Source organism: Crocuta crocuta, unplaced genomic scaffold (assembly GCF_008692635.1).
Source record: "Crocuta crocuta isolate KB4526 unplaced genomic scaffold, BGI_CrCroc_1.0 scaffold359, whole genome shotgun sequence".
Lineage (NCBI taxonomy): Eukaryota > Metazoa > Chordata > Mammalia > Carnivora > Hyaenidae > Crocuta > Crocuta crocuta.
The window spans coordinates 327,424-349,157 of NW_027528877.1; the positions used below are offsets into that span (position 1 = coordinate 327,424).

Here is a 21,734-nt window from a genome sequence, read left to right on the forward strand (position 1 = left end):
TTCTGAAAACTGCATAGCCAAGTACTATGCAACCCATGTAAATTGACCTTGCTATTTTACATAGCATAGCCTCTGGATAGCTTTTATCACTTGCCCAGATGGTGTTTGGCCTATGTATTTTAGTGGAATGGTTGATTTTCTCCTTGATAGGTTTCAAATGCACAAGAAAACATTATACCCGTCTATCTGCATTTGAGTGGAATACAAACTGACTAATAGATAAACATTCTGTGTGAAAGTAAATAGCCTTAAAGTATACTGCCTTCACATTCCATTGATCAGCTCAGTCAGCAAAGTTTTCCATATTGTCACTAATGTTCTAAATATTTTGGTGAGAAGCATGCCAGGAGTGTAGGGTATTTCCGTTTGTGTCACACACCAGGTCATTATGAACTACCTCTTGAATTTCTATTGATCCTTCCACTGAAGTAGTTTTCTTCACTTCCTTTTTCTTCCTGTTGGAAATGTTATTGCAGTTGTGAAGAAGAGAATTAGGGGCTGTTAAGTGGACTGGCTCAAATCCCCTGGTCAGACGGCCAGGGATTTGGACTGGCTCATTACCTTACCTTCATTAGTAGCCTTCTCCAAATTCTTAGCAGTCAAAAAGAGGCCAAGAGTATGAAGCCCGATTACTCAGTTGTACTGTCACTGATTGTACACATTCACTTCTCAGGATGTGGCAACCCACCCCCACCCCAAGCTCCAGAAGGGATGGTCAGAAAAGAGCTCATTATTAGGCTAGTCCATAGAGGAGCTCATACTGCCGCCATACAGAATCAAAGAATCACAGGAGAGCACCATCTCCTCAAAGGTCACCTTATCTCCCCCAACAGATCTTCATTTCTTCAGCATGCCCAATTTCCTAAGAGATCAAATCCTAGAATTCACGAGGCTAAATGAAATTCGCACAAGACTTCAGCTTCTGCCTACATACATGGATTTTTGACCACTCACATCTCAAAGTAATTGTCAAGTCACTTAAAGCTAAAAGCCAATATGCATGACTTGGATTTATCTTCAGTTTTCTAAATGAGTGTAAAACACAATAGTGCAGTCATATTTGGCATTAACTCTTAGTAGCCACAAAAATGTGGGTCAATATTGAATTTTCCAAAGTTGTCTAAATAAGACTGGGTTTGTCAAAACTTGCCAGTTGCTTTCAAGTGAACACAGCATGTTGGCGGAAATGAAATGTAATGTCTAAAAGACAGAAAATAGGTCAGCACTGTGCAAAAGTAAACTTGTCAGTGAGATCAATATGAACCTACAAGTTAATGGGGATATTAGAATCTTCTTACAATAAGAGATGTGCAGGGTAGAGCCAGAACACAATTATAGCATTTATTCACTTGTGAGGAGCAGAGGATGTATTTAAATATTATTTTTTGTATCCTTAATGAAAGGCACTGCTTTTTAATACGGAATATTTATATGTAAGCACAGTCTTAATTGATAGAATATCACAGTAAATTAAATTTTGGTTCATTTGCTGATTTTAGCAACACGAAAAATAAGAAAAAAAGGGGAGCAATGGTCAAGCATCATAAAATTTCAGAAATATGATAAAGTCCTTCACTAGTCTTCTCGATGTTAAGTGTCTTGGAGAATTTGACATTGTGAATGAAATCCGTCAAAATTTTTGAAGGAAAAAAAAACAATAACAGAAAGAGCTTTCTTGGGGCTTCTCATTGCATTTATTTAAATTTTTTAAAAAATGTACATCACTTTTTGAATACATAAAATGCCAGTGCTTTGCAACAGTTCTGTTACTGCATCTCTCAACTAAAAAAAGGAAGGAAAAAAAAAAAAAACCCAGCAAAAATACATTCAAAAAGCCAGGCTGTTCTGCTTATGCACGGGCAGCGGCTTTGGAAAGCTACAGCCTACACGGTCTGTTCAGAGGCATTGCCGAACATCAGTTAGCTATCAATGAAAAGTTGCACATAAAGCATTAAAGGATACAAAGAACAACTTGGTGGGGAGCAGGAGAAGAATGGGAAATTAAGAAAAATGCCACATATGCAGGAGAGGGGCTGGACTCAGGCGGAAGCAAGCATGAAGACTGATGTTTCGGGAGACTAGATTTATGGGAAAAGATGGGAGAAAATAAAGTAACGAGTTTGACAAGGTATAGGTGTGTGTGTGTGTGTGTGTGTGTGTGTGTCCACTTCCAATTTTCTACTTTACTTTCCAAGAGAACTGTGACAAAACTGAGGTAGAAATGAATGTGGGAGCACTACAGCCCAGAAGATTTCAAAATTAGAAGCAAAATTGCACTGAGAAGAGAGGAGTCAAAAAGGAGAGGGGATGTAGATGTTCTTTGTGGAGATATATATATATATCTATATATATATCTATATATATAAAGTTGGTTGGTTGATTTTTGTATTTATTTCTTTGTTTTTGCTTGCTATCTTCTGCATTTTATCAAACAGCACGGCAAGCCTATAAGCTAGATTAGTGAGTAGAATGACACCATTCCCAGCAGTTTTAAGAGAGAACTTGCAAACCACCACCACCACCACCACCACCACCACCCCCCCTCCTATGCAGTAAAAGGCAGTCCTAGTTTTTAGGTACTGTGACTTTCAGGGTCCTAAACAGGTCTCGTGGCTGAGTGTTCTAGACACTAACATAAACTGAATAAGTAGCTTTCCATTAACCAGTGTACCTTTTAAGAACATCTTCACTTCATTATCAAGGAGCAATGTACGAAGAACTCTTGCAGTTTTTGACATAAAGAATTATTCTGCTCTGGTTTATTCCCCATAATCAGTAAAAGAATCTTTTTAAAAAAATCCTTCCATTTCTACTTTAAGTTGTAAATATTCAGTTGTGTCACACGTCAGTATTTTTCTGGATACATTCAAAGTAATTTTCCTTGCTAGCTTCCAATTGTTGAGGTAAACATACATTTTAATATAAAGTAACATCGAAGCCTATCCCATTACTCTCAGCAGTACATAGTGCTTTCAACACATTCCTTTGAGGTACTGTACAAATCACAATCGCTTTCCTGAGTTTTTGCAGACAAGAACATTAAAAGAAATGAACTGCAGAAATTAAGGTCCAGATTACCGTTACCCTGTTTTACCTGTTCTTAGCTTAATACCGCAGAACAGACAGGATTGAGGAATACTGTTGCTCTTAAAATGGCAAAAATCTGGTTTTCTGTCGTAACACAACCGTTCATCTCTTTAGTCCAATAATGTTTGAAGTTAAAGCTCTTTATATTAGCACATGCCACCAATGTAATTGTGAGGCAAACAAAAAATAAAGCACCACTCCAGGCACTTGACAGCAACTAAATCTCGAGAACAGCAGAATGGAATCAACACACAAGGTTCACGTCCTTCTGAAATCAACACACTTGCACCTTGCTCCTTGGTGAGTGTCGTCTGGCTTGAACTGAACTGAGCATCAACAGATGCTTTCTGTCATCTGGGGCTTTCAAATCAGAAGCTCTCATCTGATGCGTTTTTCCACCAAATCTACCCTGACTCTAAAGATGCAACTCAATCGTCATCTTCCCCAGTACCCTTTGCGATTTAAACACTACTGGAAAGGGGCTCTATACCCTATGTAGCAGGTTTTATGTGTGTGTGCCAACATTCATTACGTGTTTTTTTTTTTTTAAAGAAGTTATCACTGACTGCAACCAAACATTTTGTTCCATTCAACATACATATCAAGCTCTTTTTGAGATATGCTAGGCTGAATCTTGCAGAAAGCATTTTCAAAGTCTTGATACGTAACGGGCCTCAACTGGCTGGGCATGATGGCTGAAAGGTCTGTGGCTGGCATGGCGTGGAGGGGGCCCACCGCTGCTTCCTGACACAAATGAGCCACGTCTAGTCCAGAAAAGCCTTCTGTGCGCTGGACGAGCAGTGCAAACTCCTTGTCATTGAGACAGTAATTGTGCTGTGAGAGCAGTTGTACTATTATCTGGTGCCTCGCTGTGCTGTCAGGAAGTGGGATTAAAAGTCGTTTCATGAAGTACCTCCGAAGAGATTCATCTATTTCTTCTGGTTTACTGGTGGCACAAATTACTACGATTTGGTCCTCAGCTGAAGTTAGTACAGTGTCCAGCTGCATCAGAAATTCCGTTCTCATCCGATTGACTGGACTGTGTTCCTCACTCACTTGGGAGGAGAGAAGCATGTCAATGTCACTGACAAAAATCACCGAGGGCTGGCGACACCTGGCCACGAGAAAAGAGGCGTGGATAATTTTTTCTGCTTCTCCTAACCACTTGGCAACGAGTCCAGAACCAGCGATTTTGAAAAACGTGGCCCCCAGCTGACTAGCTATGCATCTGCCCAATAATGTTTTGCCTGTTCCCCGAGGTCCAAATAAAAGGATGCTCCGAGGTAAGGCCGTCAGTCCACTGAACGCGTCTGACCTCAACACGGGCCATAAAACCTCCTCTTTAATGACAGCCTTTACCAGGTCAAGGCCTGCAATGTCATTCCAGTCCACTGGTGGTCCTTGGGCGATAATCTCATTGGTTACCAGGTCAATGAGGTGCGTGTCAGTATTCTTCAGTTGCTCGTCCACAGAGTGGTTGGATGAGGTAGCTGCACGGAGTCCAGGGCCTTGCATTGGGTGAGAGAGGAGCTGCCTGTGCTCGTCCCCGTGCTCACTCATTACCGGCGACGTGTACTTCCCAAAGGATTCGCTGGATCTCGATCCCAATGAATTTTTAGCAGTACTATAGGAAGGAGGGGTCAGAGCCCTACTGGACTGGCTGCTGAATTTCCTTTGCTGTTCAGAGGACATTAGCTGCTTCGTTGGCTTAAATGCTAAGGATGATGTTTCAGCACTTCTGTCAAAGCCATTCCCCCGACTCGAGTTTGAAATGCTGTTGTCGGGCATTCTGTACATGGGGCTCTGTGTAGATCTCTGTTGGCCGTAGCTGTAATTTCCGTAACTGGAGTCCATATCTCCTTGCCCTGCCATGTAGAAAGCTTTCCTTTTGAGAGAACTCGCTGAACTGTTGGTCAGAGCTGAGGGTGCGATAGGCGTTAAACCATGACCCTGATAGGTGTAGCCAGGAACAGTGGTGGGGGGCAGAGGGGTCGGGGCAGGAATTCCTGAAGGCAGGTAGGCCGAAGGAGGCGGCGGCGCCCCCCCGGGGCTGTACCCAGCTCCCACGGCAGTCTGAGGAGGGTAGCTGGCAGAGGGGTAGCTGTAACTGGAGAGGTTCGAAGTCCCNGGGAGGGGTGAGGGGAGGGAAGGGCAGGTGCAGGCTGGCTACTGTAAGTCGAATGCAAATACGAGCCGTTGTATCCTGGGGCGTATTCCTGAGACGGGAGCCCTGCATGAAGACTGGGTACGGTGTGGCTTCCGCAGGTACTACTGGAGTAACTAGGTTCTGTCAGGTTGCTGGCCACCCCAGGAGAGCTCCCTATGCTCGCAGAGACATCTGCTGGAGGGAGGGCTGAACTGACCCCAGCCTTGCTGGCCGTGATCACATCCGGGACGCAGTTCATGGGATAGACCGCTTCGGAATTCAGGGAAGGCTGCCAGGGTTCGCTTTCATTCTTCCGCCCGTTCACCAGTCCCGAAGGCGCGTCCGAGTAGTTGCTGAGTACAGGGCGGTCCACGGGGCCTTCTAAAATGCCAGAATACTTCTCTGCGTATTTTTTTAGTAGGTTGGATGCAGTCAGAGCAGATATGTCATCATTTGCCCAGGCATACTGATAGGTGCGCTGCAGATGACCTCTGTAGGCTTCAACTTTGTGGGCAGGAGACCGAGTGGTTGAGGTGATGTCAAAGTGCTGTTCTGGCCACTGGGCATGCTCCGGCGTCCACTGCATCTTCAAGCCTGGGGATGGGGGGCGGAGGGGGAGAAGCGTTAATTGACGGAGATACTCATCAGAAGTGTTAAAGCTTTCCCCCAACTTCTTTTGTTACCTCTTCCTCTCTAACGACATTGACATTACAAAGAATTCTCACAGTTCATCCTATGTCTTATGATCCATACCATATGTACACTTTAAAATGGACTGACGTTCAGGCCTGTGTAAAAAGTAAACCGAATTTAAACAAGAACTCTGTAGAAGACCTAATTTTTTTTTAAAGTCATAAGTAAATCTGCTACCGTGAAGCCTACTTGCTATCCACACACAGGAACACATATATATGTCCACACACATTCCTGTCAAATTAGAAATCAATCACAGGTTCTTACAACGAAATATGCATGTCTTTTAAATATCTAGCACGTGAGACTATTAACATGTGCAATAGCTAGCTCTTCTGTCTCTTTACATCAGAGTTTCTGTTTTATATTTTAACCAATATAAAAATGAGACACAGCTGACAGATCACATCTAGGACCCCTCTCTTATTTGGTACTGAACACCTAGTTAGCACAGTATAATGCTCCCTGCGCAGAACAATATGACACAGACATAGCAGGTCATTCCATAATCCAACTCTCATCTAAAGTGCTCCACGACAGTTTCAAATCTGCTTCGTGGAGTGCAGCAAAGCAATCTCCCAGGCAGCGCTCCATCGCTTTCATCGCACAAAGCCTACAACTCGGTATGAATTACAACTGGCTCCTTTCTGCCTCTCAGTTCTGTTGTTGAGTCTCTGAACAAAACAAAAAACAAAAAAAAAAAACAAGCATCTCTTGTCTGTCGGTCTTCCTGCTGGCTTCTCCCTCCTTCTCCTACAGTCCTTCCCTCCACCTTACACCTTCCCAGTGCTAAGAGGGAAGAATACATATGCATATATATATGTATATCTATATATCCACGCACATACACCTATTTATGTGTATACCTATTATGTGTGTTGGGGGGGAGGAAAGGAGGGAGGAAGGAAACAGGTGAAAGGTACCTGTTTCTTATAAGAACAGAGAACAGGAAGAGAATCTGGATTCTCTTTACATTTCTGTGGGAAGCAGTGTGTGGCATAAACTCAAAGCGTGCAGCTAGATAATGAGATGCTATGGGTAATTCTGTCACCTGCTAGATTACTAACTGAAGCAAGGTGACTTAAGTAGCAAACTCTAAAGCAAGAGCATTTTCGCCGAATCAGAGAATCATTTGAATGTTACAGTTTAAGGAGACCTCAGAAATGACCTTATTTCACAGATTAGGGAACCAGCACCCAAAGGGATTTCTAACATACCCTCGAGGAGTCACATACACTTAGTTACAGTAGAGCACCAGAACCCCGTTTTGTCTCCCAGTGCTGGCTCACCCCATTCCAATCTCTGCTTGGTCCAAACACTTGCTATTCTGGCACAGCCACATTACGTAGGCCTCCTTAATCACCTCTGTATTACCCAAAGTGGATTCTGTCAACTGTCTTATGCCCTCTGGCAGAGACTCCTGGGTAAGGAGGAGGCCTGGTCTACATGGAGCATCTGTGGCACCGGCTCCCTTCTGAATTAACTGCAGTCTATGTTGACAGCTCCTACCCACTTCTGCCTTCCTTCTGCAACCCCTTCAGCTCCTCATTCCCTGACTCTGGCTTCTGACATGGCCAGCTTGGACTTACTGAGCTACACTGAACATAGCACAGAGTTTGGTAACAGAATGGCATGTTGATTCCCTTCTGACTCCCTCTTCCTTGTTTGCAAAACCACTGCACCAGACACTGGAAGTTAATTAGCAGGATGATGCTGTGCTAATTGTGTTAATTTACAAGGTTTTAGTCAAAGAGAATCATGCCAGGGCTGGCATTGCTGTCATGCTTCCGACTTAATGATTAAGAAATACTGAAAACAAGGTGGGAAGGATTGCAGTAATTACACAATAAATGAATAAAGCAACAGGATTCATTTGCAAATATATTTTACTGCAGTTGTACTCATTTGCATTTGGATTTTTCAAAAGGATCCATGTAGATATTCATTTGCAAATCACCATCTCAGTTAAATTAAGTCTGAATGCTGCACAGCATAACTTAATCAAGCTCTCTTTTTTTTTTTTTTAAATAAAAATATGAAAGACCTTCTACGTCTCCTGGACATGCAACAGATTCTTTCTTCACTTTCCTTCTCCTTACTCCTCCCAAATCTTCATGTGTTTCTCTTTTAAAACTCTATTTTAAAAAATATCATCCCTGGGGAAAAAATTGTGAAATCCTGCTGAAGTACAGCTCGCATCGTTTCGGTCGAAGAAACTCTGGGGGTGAGTTCTAGGAGGAACTGAAGTGATGTCCTTAATTGTTTCTGCTTTCTCAATCATTCCTTTTCAAAGGGCGGGGGCAAGAAAACACATCGCAGAATGGGTGAAATGACCGAAACCACACTTAAAGGGGAAAAGATGCAATTTTAATGAAGCAGCATTTCAGGAATCATACTTTCATTAAATTCAACTGGAAATTATTAAGAGCAAATCACCAGGAACCAATCGCAAGTAATCAGTATCTAAATTCTTCTAGTGTCATGGGATTTACTTCAAGCCTTATAAAAAAGGAAAGAATATTAATGTGACTGTAATGTAGAACTGTCTAAAAGACCTACAAATTAGTAGGTCTTGTAATTAGTCCTGTAAATTATTTCCAGGGAATTTCTATTAGGCTTTTTTTTCTTGAAGAGATTATCAAATACAGAGTTGAGAAAAGAAGAAGACACATGTGCCACGAGTGGAAATTTGATTAGATTGATTCAGAAGAAACGTGAATAAATGTCTTGAGAGGAGGCCTCCGAAAATATTTTGGGAGTCACAGGCAATGGAATTTACCACAGACACAACATCTCTCTCTCTCTCTCTCTCTCTCACACACACACACACACACACACACACACACACACACACGCACGCACACGCATGCGCGTTATCAGGCATGGGCTCCTTTCAGTTAGCTAAGTTCAGCCATTGCTGGCGTTAGTCAACATACATGATAAAAGCCCATTAAAAACTGCTCTAGATTTAGAATAACTATTTAAAAAACAATAATGGGCATCTTTCCACCTTATTGGCTTAAAATTTTTTTCTTGCAAATGAATCATTTATTAAAAATGTGCAAAAAGGAATTTTAGTAGGTTATAATCACTGTAAAAGATAGGACTATCAAGTTTAAATAAAATAAAATAGGTTGGTCATTTTCACTGGGGCCTTTTAGTTGGTCTGCGGACTTTAACTCTAGCAAAACTAATACATTTCCTAAGATTTCGGTTTTATCCGAAATTTAAAAAAAGATCCTATCAAAATTATTTATTTGGGACAATTACTGGATATACCATTGCCTTTTGATTCTTATGCTATTTTTGTATGTGCTTACCAAGATAACTGAAAGTTTATTCATTGAAGCATACTGTAGGACAATAACCTTAGCAGAGCTGCAGAAGGCAAGAGTGAACTTTGATTAAATAACCTTAAGGGATCTGAGTCATTCACGTCTCTTGGAACATGAGTACTTACCCCATGTTTTAAAATCATTCATATTACCTGAAAGTGTCAGTAAGAGTTAACCATGAGCTAGTTCCTAGTAGGAGCCGAAGAAGCCAGCGTTCAGCAGACCGTCCTGGCCTTCGGAGCACAAAGAGCTTTTTCATCAGTTTCTTGAATTTTAATACTAATTGGAAGGAGCGCCAGACCTATTGGTGTTGCTGTTATTATTGTTCTGTTTATTGGTGGTGATAGTTCTGATGGGAAATAGAAGAAAAATGTAGAGCCAAATGTTCTTTGAACAAAAAAGCATGCTCCATTTGATCGCATTGCCATTTTCTGTGAGTAGGAAACAGCACATGCATGCCACTTAATGTGACACCCAAATAATAAGATGGGTTTTAAAAATAGCTTTCAGAGGTTTTCTCTCTGGAAGGAATACGAAGAGAAAAACCCCAGAAATAATCCGATTTCACCATTATTAGAAACATGACTTCAGAAGAACTTCCACTGCTGTTTAGAAACAGGTACCATAAAAATTCAGGAAACAGAGGAAAGTAAGAAAAAATAGTTCTTCGACATAATTGATGAGTTGTTCCAAAACATCAACTTTTATTTTTGAAAGGATCAGAAAATTCTTAACACGGCTGGCAAATTTCACAAAGCAACGTGATTGTTTTTAAAATATGTAATTTAAAGAAAATTGGTTTTAAAATACTTTAACATAAGTATTACACAAGAATGATAGATAGTACTGTAAAAAGCTCGAGCGTTTTGTTACTTTATTATTACAAGAGGAATTTATGTATATATCAATGAGCAAGTCTGTATCTCCCATAACACTGGACAGTCTGGATAACATCTCCCATTGTTATTCTTCCTGACTACTTTATAATTTAGGCGTAATTACTCAACAGTGCTGCCTCACTGCTTTACTTGCTCCATTTTGTTCTTGAAGTCTGTTGCGACAACACAAGTGGGACACCCTTCAAAGTTCTGTCATAGCTTCAACATGATAAGGAAACTGTTACGCAAAAAAAAAAAAAAAAAAAAGAAGAAGGACGTAAAAACAACTTTCAGAATAGGCAGAAATCGGAAGTAAAAGATGAAGCTCCTGGAATCTATTTTTAGCACACATTCCTGGAAATATTCATCTAAGGCCCATACTACCCTACCTGTACTGAACACACATATGCTGTTAATAGTTCATCAGGTCTATAAGAGCCCTTCTTTACAAGATTCCCAAAGGGTAATTCTGGCCACTCGGGACTCTGCCTTCATCTGTAGGTTTGCTCGGAAGTCCTAAGGGCAGGGACCTGGGGCAAGCACCTGCGGGCAGGGAGGGCTGGCTTGCTCTAGGATTGCAGCACATGTGGGACCGGGCCTGCGTGGCATCACTACACCTGTTGCAGCCCTTTGGGCTATTGTACCTCTGAACTTTCCATTATCATTTATTTAAATATACTTAAAAATTAACACCATATTTATCCATGTTCTCTTTAGAAAATAATCACTCCTGGGGTAAATATAACAAAGTACAGTTGATCCTTGAACAACACAACTTTGAATTGGATCCACTTATATGGAGATTTTTTTGATAAGTACATTACAATAGTGCAGATGTATTTTCTATGATTTTCTTTTTTTTTCTTCAAGTTCATGTATTTTGAGAGAGAGAGAGCGTGTGTGCATGCATGCACACAAGTAGGGGAAGGACAGGAAAAGAGAGGGGAAGAAAGAGAATCCTGAGCAGGCTCTGCACTGTCACAGCAGAGCCTGATGAAGGGCTTGAACTCATGAACCACAAGGTCATGACCTGAGAAGAAGTCAGACCCTTAGCTGACTGAGCCACCCAGGCGCCCCACAGTTTTCTCAGTAGCATTTTCTTTTTTCCAGCTTTATTTTAAGGATGCAGTATATAATACATATGACATACAAAATACGTGTTCATTGACTGAATGTGTGATTGGTCAGGCTTCTTGTCAACCGTAGGCTATTAGTTTTCAGGGAGTGAAACGTTATGTGTAGATTTTCGACACCTGAGTTGTTCAAGGGTTGACTTCAATATAATAGTGTACAGCCCCCTCTGCCTAATAATGCAACAGATTCATCATCTCCGGGGTACGAAACAGCAGGACTAACACACAGAGCATTCAGAATTTCAGCAAGAGAGGAGCAAATTCATTGGCTAAAAATATAGGTGCATGCAGCGAGAAGCTCGTGAGAGAGCACCTGCTAACCTCCTGGTACTGAAAACTGGCCCGATGCAGGCTCTCATATCATGATTCTTCAGTGGGAGTGATGGCCAAAGGGGATGTCGGAGCAGACCCAGCGGTCGTCTCCCTTTGTGTCCTCACCCTCATAAGCCAAGAAGTTCACACAGCAGTACCTGGTATTCCCTGCACTAAGCCGTATGATCTGAAATCATCCTCAGTCCATTTTCTGATGATCCCAGTCTGAACACGTGATGTCATATCTAAAAGTAATAGCTGGGGGGAAGTCAGAGGAAGAGGACAGAAACTGCATGTTCTCTTTAATCTATTCGATCTGGTTCCATCTTCAGAACATCAAAATCAGAAGTCCTTTATCAGCTAAATATGAGGCAGGGACTGTTAATTTTATTTACTCAAGAACTTGAGGGCCCACTATGTATAAAGCCTGCAGTTCAGTGCTAAGAATTTAAGTCAAAGGGATCTGTTTATCAGACAATGAAACTTTCAGCTTTCTGTCTTCTTTGTAATTTCACATTCTAAATTCTCTTTGACTTTAGAGATTACGGAAACTTTAAAGTGACCTACTCCCCAATCCAGAGAGTCTCTGCTATAGTTTGGTACTTCACTTACTACAATGCCCCGTGGGGTTGAAAACTATTTGGCCCGACACAGCGTTTAATTTGGAGGCATTGCTTAGATTGTTGGGATAGAAAGGGACTAAAGAAAACATAAAGAAGGTTGTAGAATTTTGTTGGAAAGGTGAACATCCCGAGTGTGAGAGTCCGACCACTGGCTTTGCTCATGCCATCACTTAATTGGAACTAATCTTGGAGAAGTCACTTAAGCACATCAGACTCACTTTGCTCAGCTATAAAATGTGAACTGTAATGGTATCATATATCTTACTGGATTGCTAATAAGATTACCTAAAGTAATAATACTCATGAAAATGTTTTCTAGCTGTGAACTGCTATACAAACATTTCTTCTTATTCTTTGATTTTGAAAAATAATACAAGTGCATTAAACACAAAACTGACTAGAGAGAAAAAAAGTAAAACCACTCTTAGAATTTATAAATCACTTTTTCTTCAACCTCAAGACAGCCCCTGAAAAGGAAATTTTCCAGGGGGAATGTCGGTTACAAGAAAGGTACAGCAATTCTTTCACACTCAGCAAAACACAGAGCATGATCTTACCCCCAAAAAAGTGTCAGAAATTCAGATGTTTTCAATTCCAAGTGTTTTCATGGTATTTTATTTATTTTAAATGTTCCTCAACATTGTAGAGACCACAACTAAGAAATAAAGTACTTAGAGGTTTCAATCCAGTTAAAAATCTTGCAGCCTCAAAATAAGACGTTCTAATTATATAGCAATTCTGTCAAATGAGTTTTCTCCTTAAATCACACTCTCACACCTCAAGACTCCAAATTATAATACATTTTGAAGCAAATTACTCCCTCCTCCCATTTCACCATATTTGCATAAAGTGATCCTTTATAACAACCACAAAGGCATTTCGGGCTAAATGGTCCTTTGTAAATACAGTTCCAATACCTCACCTCTAACGTAGAGAAACTGCCACCTGACTGCCTGAGGGCAGCATACAACCCGTAGCTGTCTTTTGATTGGCCAGCACAGGGTTCTAAAAGTCAGTGAACTTTATAAACAGAATCTATATTTCCATATTTCTTATTTTTCCAAGACAAGCTGAGTGGTCTTCTATCGTTAGATCTCATTCTTACCCGGCTGAATCTGAGGACCAGCTGCCCACTTGGGACACGGCATGCCCTCTCCACTTTGTCATGGTGTCCCCACTCCCTAGTAAAACATCGGGTATTTTTATGGTGCCTGTTGGTCACATAAACAACGAGATTTGTGACTACACTCTGATGCTGCACGTTGCAGCTTTTATACTTAAGTACATGTTCTTAAAAACTAGCAAGTATGGTGCTCTCAAATTTAAACAAGTAGTATCTTTAAAGTTTATTTATTTATGAGAGAGAGAGAGTGTGACAGGAGGATAGACAGAGAGGGAGAGAGAGAGAGAGTCCCATGAAGGCTCCCTGCTGTCAGCACAGAGCCCATTGAAGGGCTTGATCTCAGGTCCATGAGATCACGACCTGAACTGAAATCAAGAGTCAGCCGCTGGACCAACTGAGCCACCCAGGCCCAAAACAAGTACTATCTTTAGAAAAGAAAATTCTTAAACACTATTTATTATATGCATTCCTGTCCTCTTCATCAAAATGCAGGGAAAGTAAGTGCTATTTTTCTTGTTGATTCAGTATCATTAGTACAGCAGTGTAGAATAATGAATAGCGATCTCTTAAAAAGCTGGTTTCCACATTGCTGTTATTTCAGTATTTCCCCCTATGCTCTGATGTGTCTGATACCTTTTCCAGCTGTCTTCCCTATGTCAATCCCCACCATTCCTAATATGTTCCTTTGAATATGCCCTAGGTTCTGACAGCACAAACCAGAGGTTCGTTTAATTGTAAAGCTTACAATTAGTCAGTCATGAGCTGTAATACAACTTTTGAGAGACTGTTTAAGTTACTCCAAAGTTATGTTTCTTATTTTTTTCTTTTTTTAATGTTTATTCATTCTTGAAAGAGAGAGACAGAGAGACAGAGAGAGACAGAGTGTGAGCAGGGGAGGTGCAGATAGAGAGAGACACAGAATGTGAAGAAGGCTCCAGGCTCTAAGCTGTCAGCACAGAGCCCGATGTGGAGCTTGAACCCATGAACTGTGAGATCATGACCTGAGCCAAAGTCAAATGCTTAACCAACTGAGCCACCCAGGCGCCCCTATGCTTCTTATTTCTTACAGAAAGCTGTTGCATGACTGGTATCTGAGTAAGCAACCAATCTTGTTCTACACATCATCACTTGGGGCATAGTAGGAACCTGTCTTCAATGCTGCAGGCATCATGACCGGGACTAGAATGATATATACTCTGTCCTTCAGTTAAATTTGTGTGAAGCTTTAGATCTGAATCCATGTCCCTAAAATATATTACATTTTATTCATAGCCAACAAAATATTGACCAAATGTAAAAATGACTCTTTTGCCTATATTTCATACTGAAGATGAAACTTGTTATGCATTGGTCTGATAGGTCATCCTTCTTAACATATACAATGTTTATAAGAGTATGCCTTACACTTATGAGGATGAATGCATGAGCACTTACGCAAAGCAACTTAACACTTGATGGTGAAAGAAATACACATTTAGTCCACTGAGTTTATATTTATCATATGATCAGGACGGACAGACTATCACTTGAAGTAACCCAGGAAATCATAAACATAATTCAAATAATCTTTTTTTCCCTGTGGGGTCCTAAAATTTCCAAAACTTAAGTCTCAGTATTTAAGTAAACATATAATCATGCTCACATCAAATCTATATATTTTAAAATTATAATTTAGATATTTTGTTTGTTCATTCATTTGAGTGCCCCCCTCCCTGCCCTGCTCCAAGGGCTGGGTTTTACAAAAGTTTCTTGTAAAAATTTTTGAATACTAATCTAAGCAAAGAAATAGTGTCCAAAAGTGTAGTCTGTGTATATCCTACGAAAAGTAATTCCCAAGAATACAGGGCTATGCATATATGTGCAACTTAAATTTTTCTTTTTTTTCTTTTCTTTTCTTTTCTTTTCTTTTCTTTTCTTTTCTTTTCTTTTCTTTTCTTTTCTTTTCTTTTTCTTTTTCTTTTTCTTTTCTTTCTTCCCTCCCTTCTTTTTGAGAGAACTCCCAGACAGAAGTTCTGAACTGGCCTCTGCACTGACAGCAGAGAGCTCAACGTGGGGCTTGAACTCATGATCTGCAAGATCACGACCTGAGCCGAAGTTAGATGCTTAACTGACTGAGCCCCCCAGGCACCTGCATATACGTCCAATTTAAAATATACACATGATTCATACTCTGAATCTTTGTATTTAGTGTTAGGTGTCATCGACTATTGCCACGTTAAGAGTTTGAGGGTTACTAGGCAAGAGAACTGACCTTCCCATGTTAAGTCAAATATTTTGTTTATTCTGCCTCTGTGAATGTTTTTAGACAATTTGTAATCAGCTCAAATAGTGCTTTGTGGTTAACCTTTAAAGATGTTGCTTTATGGCCTTTCAGTACTCATGCTGTCTCTTCCCTTTCTCCATGTATGTTTTCAATCCATTACAGCCATCTACCCTTCCCCCCCAGTTCTCTTTGTCATACAGAGATCATCAGGACATACCACATATGTCCATAGGGACTGCCAGGGCTAATGAATATGTATGTTCTGTGTCACAACAGAGCACTCCCCTTGTTCTGCGGGATCAACCCTCTTATGTGTGTAAATAACAGGTGAACTGTGTAGCGTGCAGGGATAAACGGGGTTAACACAACCTGAAAGGCCCGTGCTAGATTCATAGTGGCCGGCCGGTATGGTGGATCCAGAAAGAGAAAAACACATGCCAAGAGTATTGTGTATTTTCTGGGTGTTTTGAATCTTTATTTTTAAAGAGGTCTCTGCTGAGGCAACATTACCATTGTCCTAAAAGTCTGAGGTTACTTCAATTGATTCTCAAGTTACTGTCATGCCATATAAAAATAATTTTGCACTGTTAACAAAACCAGAGCATGGTACCAACCTTGAATTATGACATGGCTGGTTAATTTCCTCGGTCACAATCCTAAACTGTTATGTTAATCATTATATGCACATATAGCTATTTCTAAATAGTTATTTGTACATGTGTATTCTACTTCAAGTATATAAATACAGAGCTCAATTTAGTTATATTTAAACTGAACTGTATTCACTGTTGCTCAACCCACCATACAGACGTGGGTCATAAACAAATTTCAGAATCTCTCAAGCCCCACGACATTGTGCAAGATGCAATTTGTATTCATCCTCTTTATCCGCGATCCTCTGGAACCTTACTCTAAAAAGACAGTTTACATAAAACAAAATAGACCACTGAGGCTGCTTATTTAAGATTGAGGGTTCTTTCATAATTAGACAAAGGAGTAGAATATTACTTACATATACACATACAACTCTTCAACAGTTCTCCTTAAAAAAAAAAAAAAAACTCTGCTTAAGGTGAAACTACAGTGTGCAAAGCCCAGACAAAATTTGTTTAGGTTATTTATGCATTTTTCTCTTTTTGGCAATTCGAGCATTAATTTTTAATGCAATAGCAAAATAGTGTCTTGGACTTTGATAAAAATATTCTATAGTGAGGGCTGGGTGACACAGTGCATTAATTCAGTGTCCTTCACTCTAGGGACCTGTGTATAATTTAGTCCAGCCTGAAGAAAATAACTTTGATCTGAAGGCAGTGGAAAAAGCTACATATGAAATGAGTTTAGGTAGGCTTAGGATTGTTTCTTCCATATAAGACAACGTATGAAGATAAACTGCTTTCGAATACAATCGACATGGTCCATGAAGAGCTCTTACTCACAATGCTGTTCTCCCCACGTCTCCTTCCTCCCCACTGGGGCCCCATTCTGTGGTCTGGTGAAATAAACCTGAGCACCTCCTATAATTAGGATGCTCTAATTTCCAGATAAACAGAACGTTGTTAAAAGTGCAGTGTGAATGACAGTCCAGTCATTAGCGCTGTTGGCGCTTCCATTTGTAAAAACAAAGAATGCTACATAATGAGACAGAAGCCGAAGAGAGGATAGCAGCATCCTCAAAGAAAGTGCCGTTTCCTGTCCTGGTGGGAGTGCCTAACAACCTAACTTTGGGGAGATGCTAACAATAGGAGGGACCATAAGTAAGGAAATTGTTTCTTCAGATTCTATCTTGAGCGTGTTCCCTCTGACAACATTTAACTACACAATATTTATTTTCATCTACTGTTACAATAGTTGATGCCATTATGTCAAACAAAACAAAACAAAAGAAACCCTTTAGGCCTTGGCTGAGTTTTAAAAAGTGATTGGTCTAGGGGGCGCCTGGGTCGCTCAGTTGGTTAAATGTCTGACTCTTGGTTTCAGCTCAGGTCATGATCTCTGGNATGAAATACATATCCTTTCTTTTGCTTAAAATTCTATGATCAATTCCAATCTAACTCTCTTCTGTTGTAAATAAATAGGGCTTACTTTTGTCTCTAATACAGCAGTTAAGAATAAATTTGCTCTCAATACTGTCCACAGAGTTAAAAGCTATAAGGATGTTGCTTCTATATGATATAATCTATGCTACAACATACTTCTTAGCTATCATAAACTATTTCACTGGCATCCTTAAGGTATGAATAAGCTACAGTATTTGTTATTATTTTAAGGAAAAAGGGGATAACAGTCACATTTTTAAATTAGCAGATAATTTGAAATCAACATTTTTAAAAATATTTCAAGTTTTTATTTAAATTCTAATTAGGGGTGCCTGGGTGGTAGGTTAAGCATCTGACTTTAGCTAGGATCATGATCTCACAGTTTGTGGGTTTGAGCCTCACATTGGGCTCTGTGCTGACAGCTCAGAAGCTGAAGCCTGCTTCGGATTCTTGTGTCTCCCTCTCTGCCCTTCCCCCACTCACACTCTCTCCTTTAAAAATAAACAAACATTAAAAAAAATAATAAATTAAATTCTAATTAGTTAACATACAGCATAGTATTAGTTTTAGGAGTAGAAATTTAGAGATTCATCACTTACAAAGAATACCCAGTGCTCATCACAATGAAAGAAACTTATTTTCAAATTTGCTAGGTTTGGAGTTGCCTGGCTGGCTTAATCGGTTAAGCATTGGGCTTCAGCTTAGGTCATGATCTCGCAGTTCAGGTAATGGAGCAGGCACTGGGCTCCATGCTGACAGTCCCTGTTTGGGATTCTTTCTCTCTCCCTCTCTCATGGCCCACTCCCCACTGACTCTCTATATCTCTCGAAATAAAATTTAAAAATTAAAATAAATACATTTGCTAGTTTTGGTTGCTTATGTCAAATGAGTAAATAAGTCAAATCTTCCCGCTCCCTCTTCAAACTGTGTGCGTCCTATTTACACAAAGTCCCTCAACAACAGGAAAACCAGAACCTGCAGGTGATACACGTAGGCTACACAGGAAAATCAAATCTAGGTGCCTGTATGTGTGCATTTAAGTGTTATGACTCTGTAGTTACAGAGAAGATATAGAGAAAACAGGAGGAAAATGACAGAGAAAGAAAAGAGATTTTTAAAACTGCTTTTATCCTGAAAATGATCTGCTTTACTATTAATAATCTCAGAGTCCAAAGTTCATGCTAAATGATTTAACGAATATGGACATCATATTTTTAATTACAAGTAAGCATATTTAAGGTTTTCTTTAGTTAGATATTACTTATGGCCTAAACCAAGTCATATACCTCAAAAAGTTTCCATGCTTATAAAACTTAAACTTTTATGTATGCCAAACTATACTATGAACACTTTTTTCCTTAACTGAGCACTCACTTTCAAGGAGGTCTGGGTTTACAGGTGTAAAGTCTTCAAAAAGGAAATCTAATAACAATTTTGTTACATATTAATATATTTTCTCAATTGAGTACATAAAACAAAATCTTTTTTTTTAAATATTTTTTATTTATTTCTAGGAGAGAGAGAGAGACAGCGTGAGCAGGGGAGGGTCAGAGAGAGAGGGAGTCACAGACTCTGAAACAGGCTCCAGGCTCTGAGCTGGCAGTCAGCACAGAGCCCGACGCGGGGCTCGAACCCACGAACCGCGAGATCATGACCTAAGCGAAAGTCGGACGTTCAACCGACTAAGCCACCCAGGCGCCCCAACAAAATAATTTTTTAACTGAAGTACAGCTGAGGTACTTTTTAGAATCATTTTCCATGAAATGTTAAAAAAATCCTTGAAAAACAAATAATTAAAATATGTAATAATTGGGTTACATAGGAAAGAACCCCCCAGTTGTTAATTTAGAAGTATTTTTGTGTTTTCTATAGAACAATTTTTTGAAACAATAGAGAATTCATATAGCTAATGATGAATCATAAGTCTAAGAACATTCCTCCCTCATTAAAATGACATACCTGGAACTGATCTCCTTTTAAGTAAATCTTTTTGAAAGCATCCGCAGGACGCCTACAAGAGCATTCATTTGTATTTGCCTTGCGTCTCATGGCCATTACCTGATCACTTAGCTAACTTATGAAGTTTTTCAGGTGAGGATGTTTTATTATGCCCTCCTTTTTTTAAAAATGCTTCTCCATCCAGCCATTGTTTTCCTGTTTTACCCGAGAAATTATTTTATCCTGTTCGGTGTCAAATGATATTATACTTTAAAAAAGAATCTATTCAGTGAATATAGCATAAAACGGCACATTGCATCCCTGGCCATAGCTCCCAGAAGCATTAAAATGTTACTAGAGTACCCGAGTGACAGCAATGACAGCTTAATCACTTAAAGGCTTTTTACATTAACAATTTTTTTCTTTCAATTTGAGCAGTAATATTCAGGCATGATTTAATAGGAGGTTAGCTGTTCAATGCAGCTAAATAACATACTTTTTTAAATCTCAAAATCAAGTTTAGTGTCTAATGAACATTTCTTTACACTTTCTGAAATATTAGTGCACATTCATAAAGCTTCGTTGCATTCCTGTTTTTTTCCTCCCCATATATGTACTCAAAAATCGGCCTGATAATTAGCATGCACAGTCCAACAGCTCCCTGTATTGTTATGATTTTAAGCAGAAGATCCATGGATAAAATGTAATTGAAAGGTGAGCCTATTAATCTGAAGAATAACCTCCACAAACCAAATAAGAATGAATCATTTTTAAGTCTCCACCTCATTTATAGCTTTATATTCCTAAGGAAAAAAAAAAAAAAACAGAGAGAAACTAAAGGTGACCTTATTTAAACATATTAGTCAAGACAGCCTTTGCTGTTTTTAAGCAAACATGATTGTGACTCCACTTTGTCCGTCCAGCTTTCCAGTGTGTAAATTGGATGATGACTTGGACAATTCTCTCTTCATTAGTGGATCGTGGAAAGGAAATATAGAGGTGGCTTTTTATTTTTTAAACTCTCTAGTGTCTTGTAGCCAGATTCTGAGGCATCAAGGAAATATATATGTATGTATATATATATTTTTTCGAGACAAGCTGTCGTAATTGAAATGAAGTCTAATCAGACTCATTACTGTTTTCAGCAATTTGCACGACCAAAGATGCTTATTAGGTAACTGTGTTTAATAAACCACTCTTTAGAAAAATACCAGTAATGAGCTCTTAACAGCCAATCTTTAGCGTGAATGTAATGTGAAAAGTGTTCCTAGCGCTGAATAGATTTTCACATTTAGTACTGTCATAATTAAGCTCCATGAATTGGATGCTGTGATGTTAGATTTATTACAATAATCTTATTTTTTCCCTATTTCAAATATACTTGGAAATACAGTCATCTTCTATTACAGTTGGGTTTATATCCATTGTAAAGCCAAATTTAGGCTAGTGCCAAGCTGGTCCAGAGGTTTTTCAACTGAAGATTTGTTAACGAATGATAAGCAAGGATTTTATAACTGATAATTGATTCTAGCAATCAAGTCTTTCCTCATCAGCATCCCCACACCTCTTCCTGTCATTTGCTCATATATGAAAAGTTATCTGAGATATATATCAATTGTGAGCATTTAGAGGAAAAAATTGCTTTTCCATCACTAGGGTAAAACATGGACAAAAATGGGCATTCTGAAAGGAATATTTGAAGAAATATTGGTCTTTCATAATAGCAGCTATAAATAACACACTCTATTGCTTCATTAGATATTGTTCTTAAAAAATGTGAATACCGTTTTTCTCCCTGACTCTTCCTTTTCGTGGCACTATTTACTAAGATCTTAACATTAAAGAACAATATTGCAGATATATATTATTTATAAGCACTAAGGGTGGTCATGAGAGTTAGCTGGCTTCTTATTGATAAGGGCAAAAAAACGTTACACACGTCTAACAGAGGATTTGTTTCCATGCAAGATGATGCATGTGCTGAAATAAGTATATGTCTATAGAGTCTATATTGATGAATCCATCAATAGAATATATCCTGAGTCATTTCCATGTGCATAATAATTATATACAAGCCATTGAAAATATTCCTTGAGAACATCTAAATAAGACTTATAGGAAGCTCTTGAGCTTATAGTCATAAAACATCTCACAAGGTAAGACAAAT

General features: G+C 39.4%; 1 protein-coding gene across 1 annotated transcript in view; it reads right to left on the reverse strand.

Moving 5' to 3' along the window:
* Nucleotides 1–1,686: 1,686 nt before the first annotated feature.
* FIGN (fidgetin, microtubule severing factor) overlaps nt 1,687–21,734 on the reverse strand; it is a 126,539-nt gene continuing 106,491 nt past the window's right edge. The window contains 2 exon segments of the mRNA XM_077756762.1: nt 1,687–5,216; nt 5,219–5,827. Coding sequence (XP_077612888.1) covers nt 3,646–5,216; nt 5,219–5,827 — 2,180 coding nt within the window. The 3' untranslated portion in view covers nt 1,687–3,645.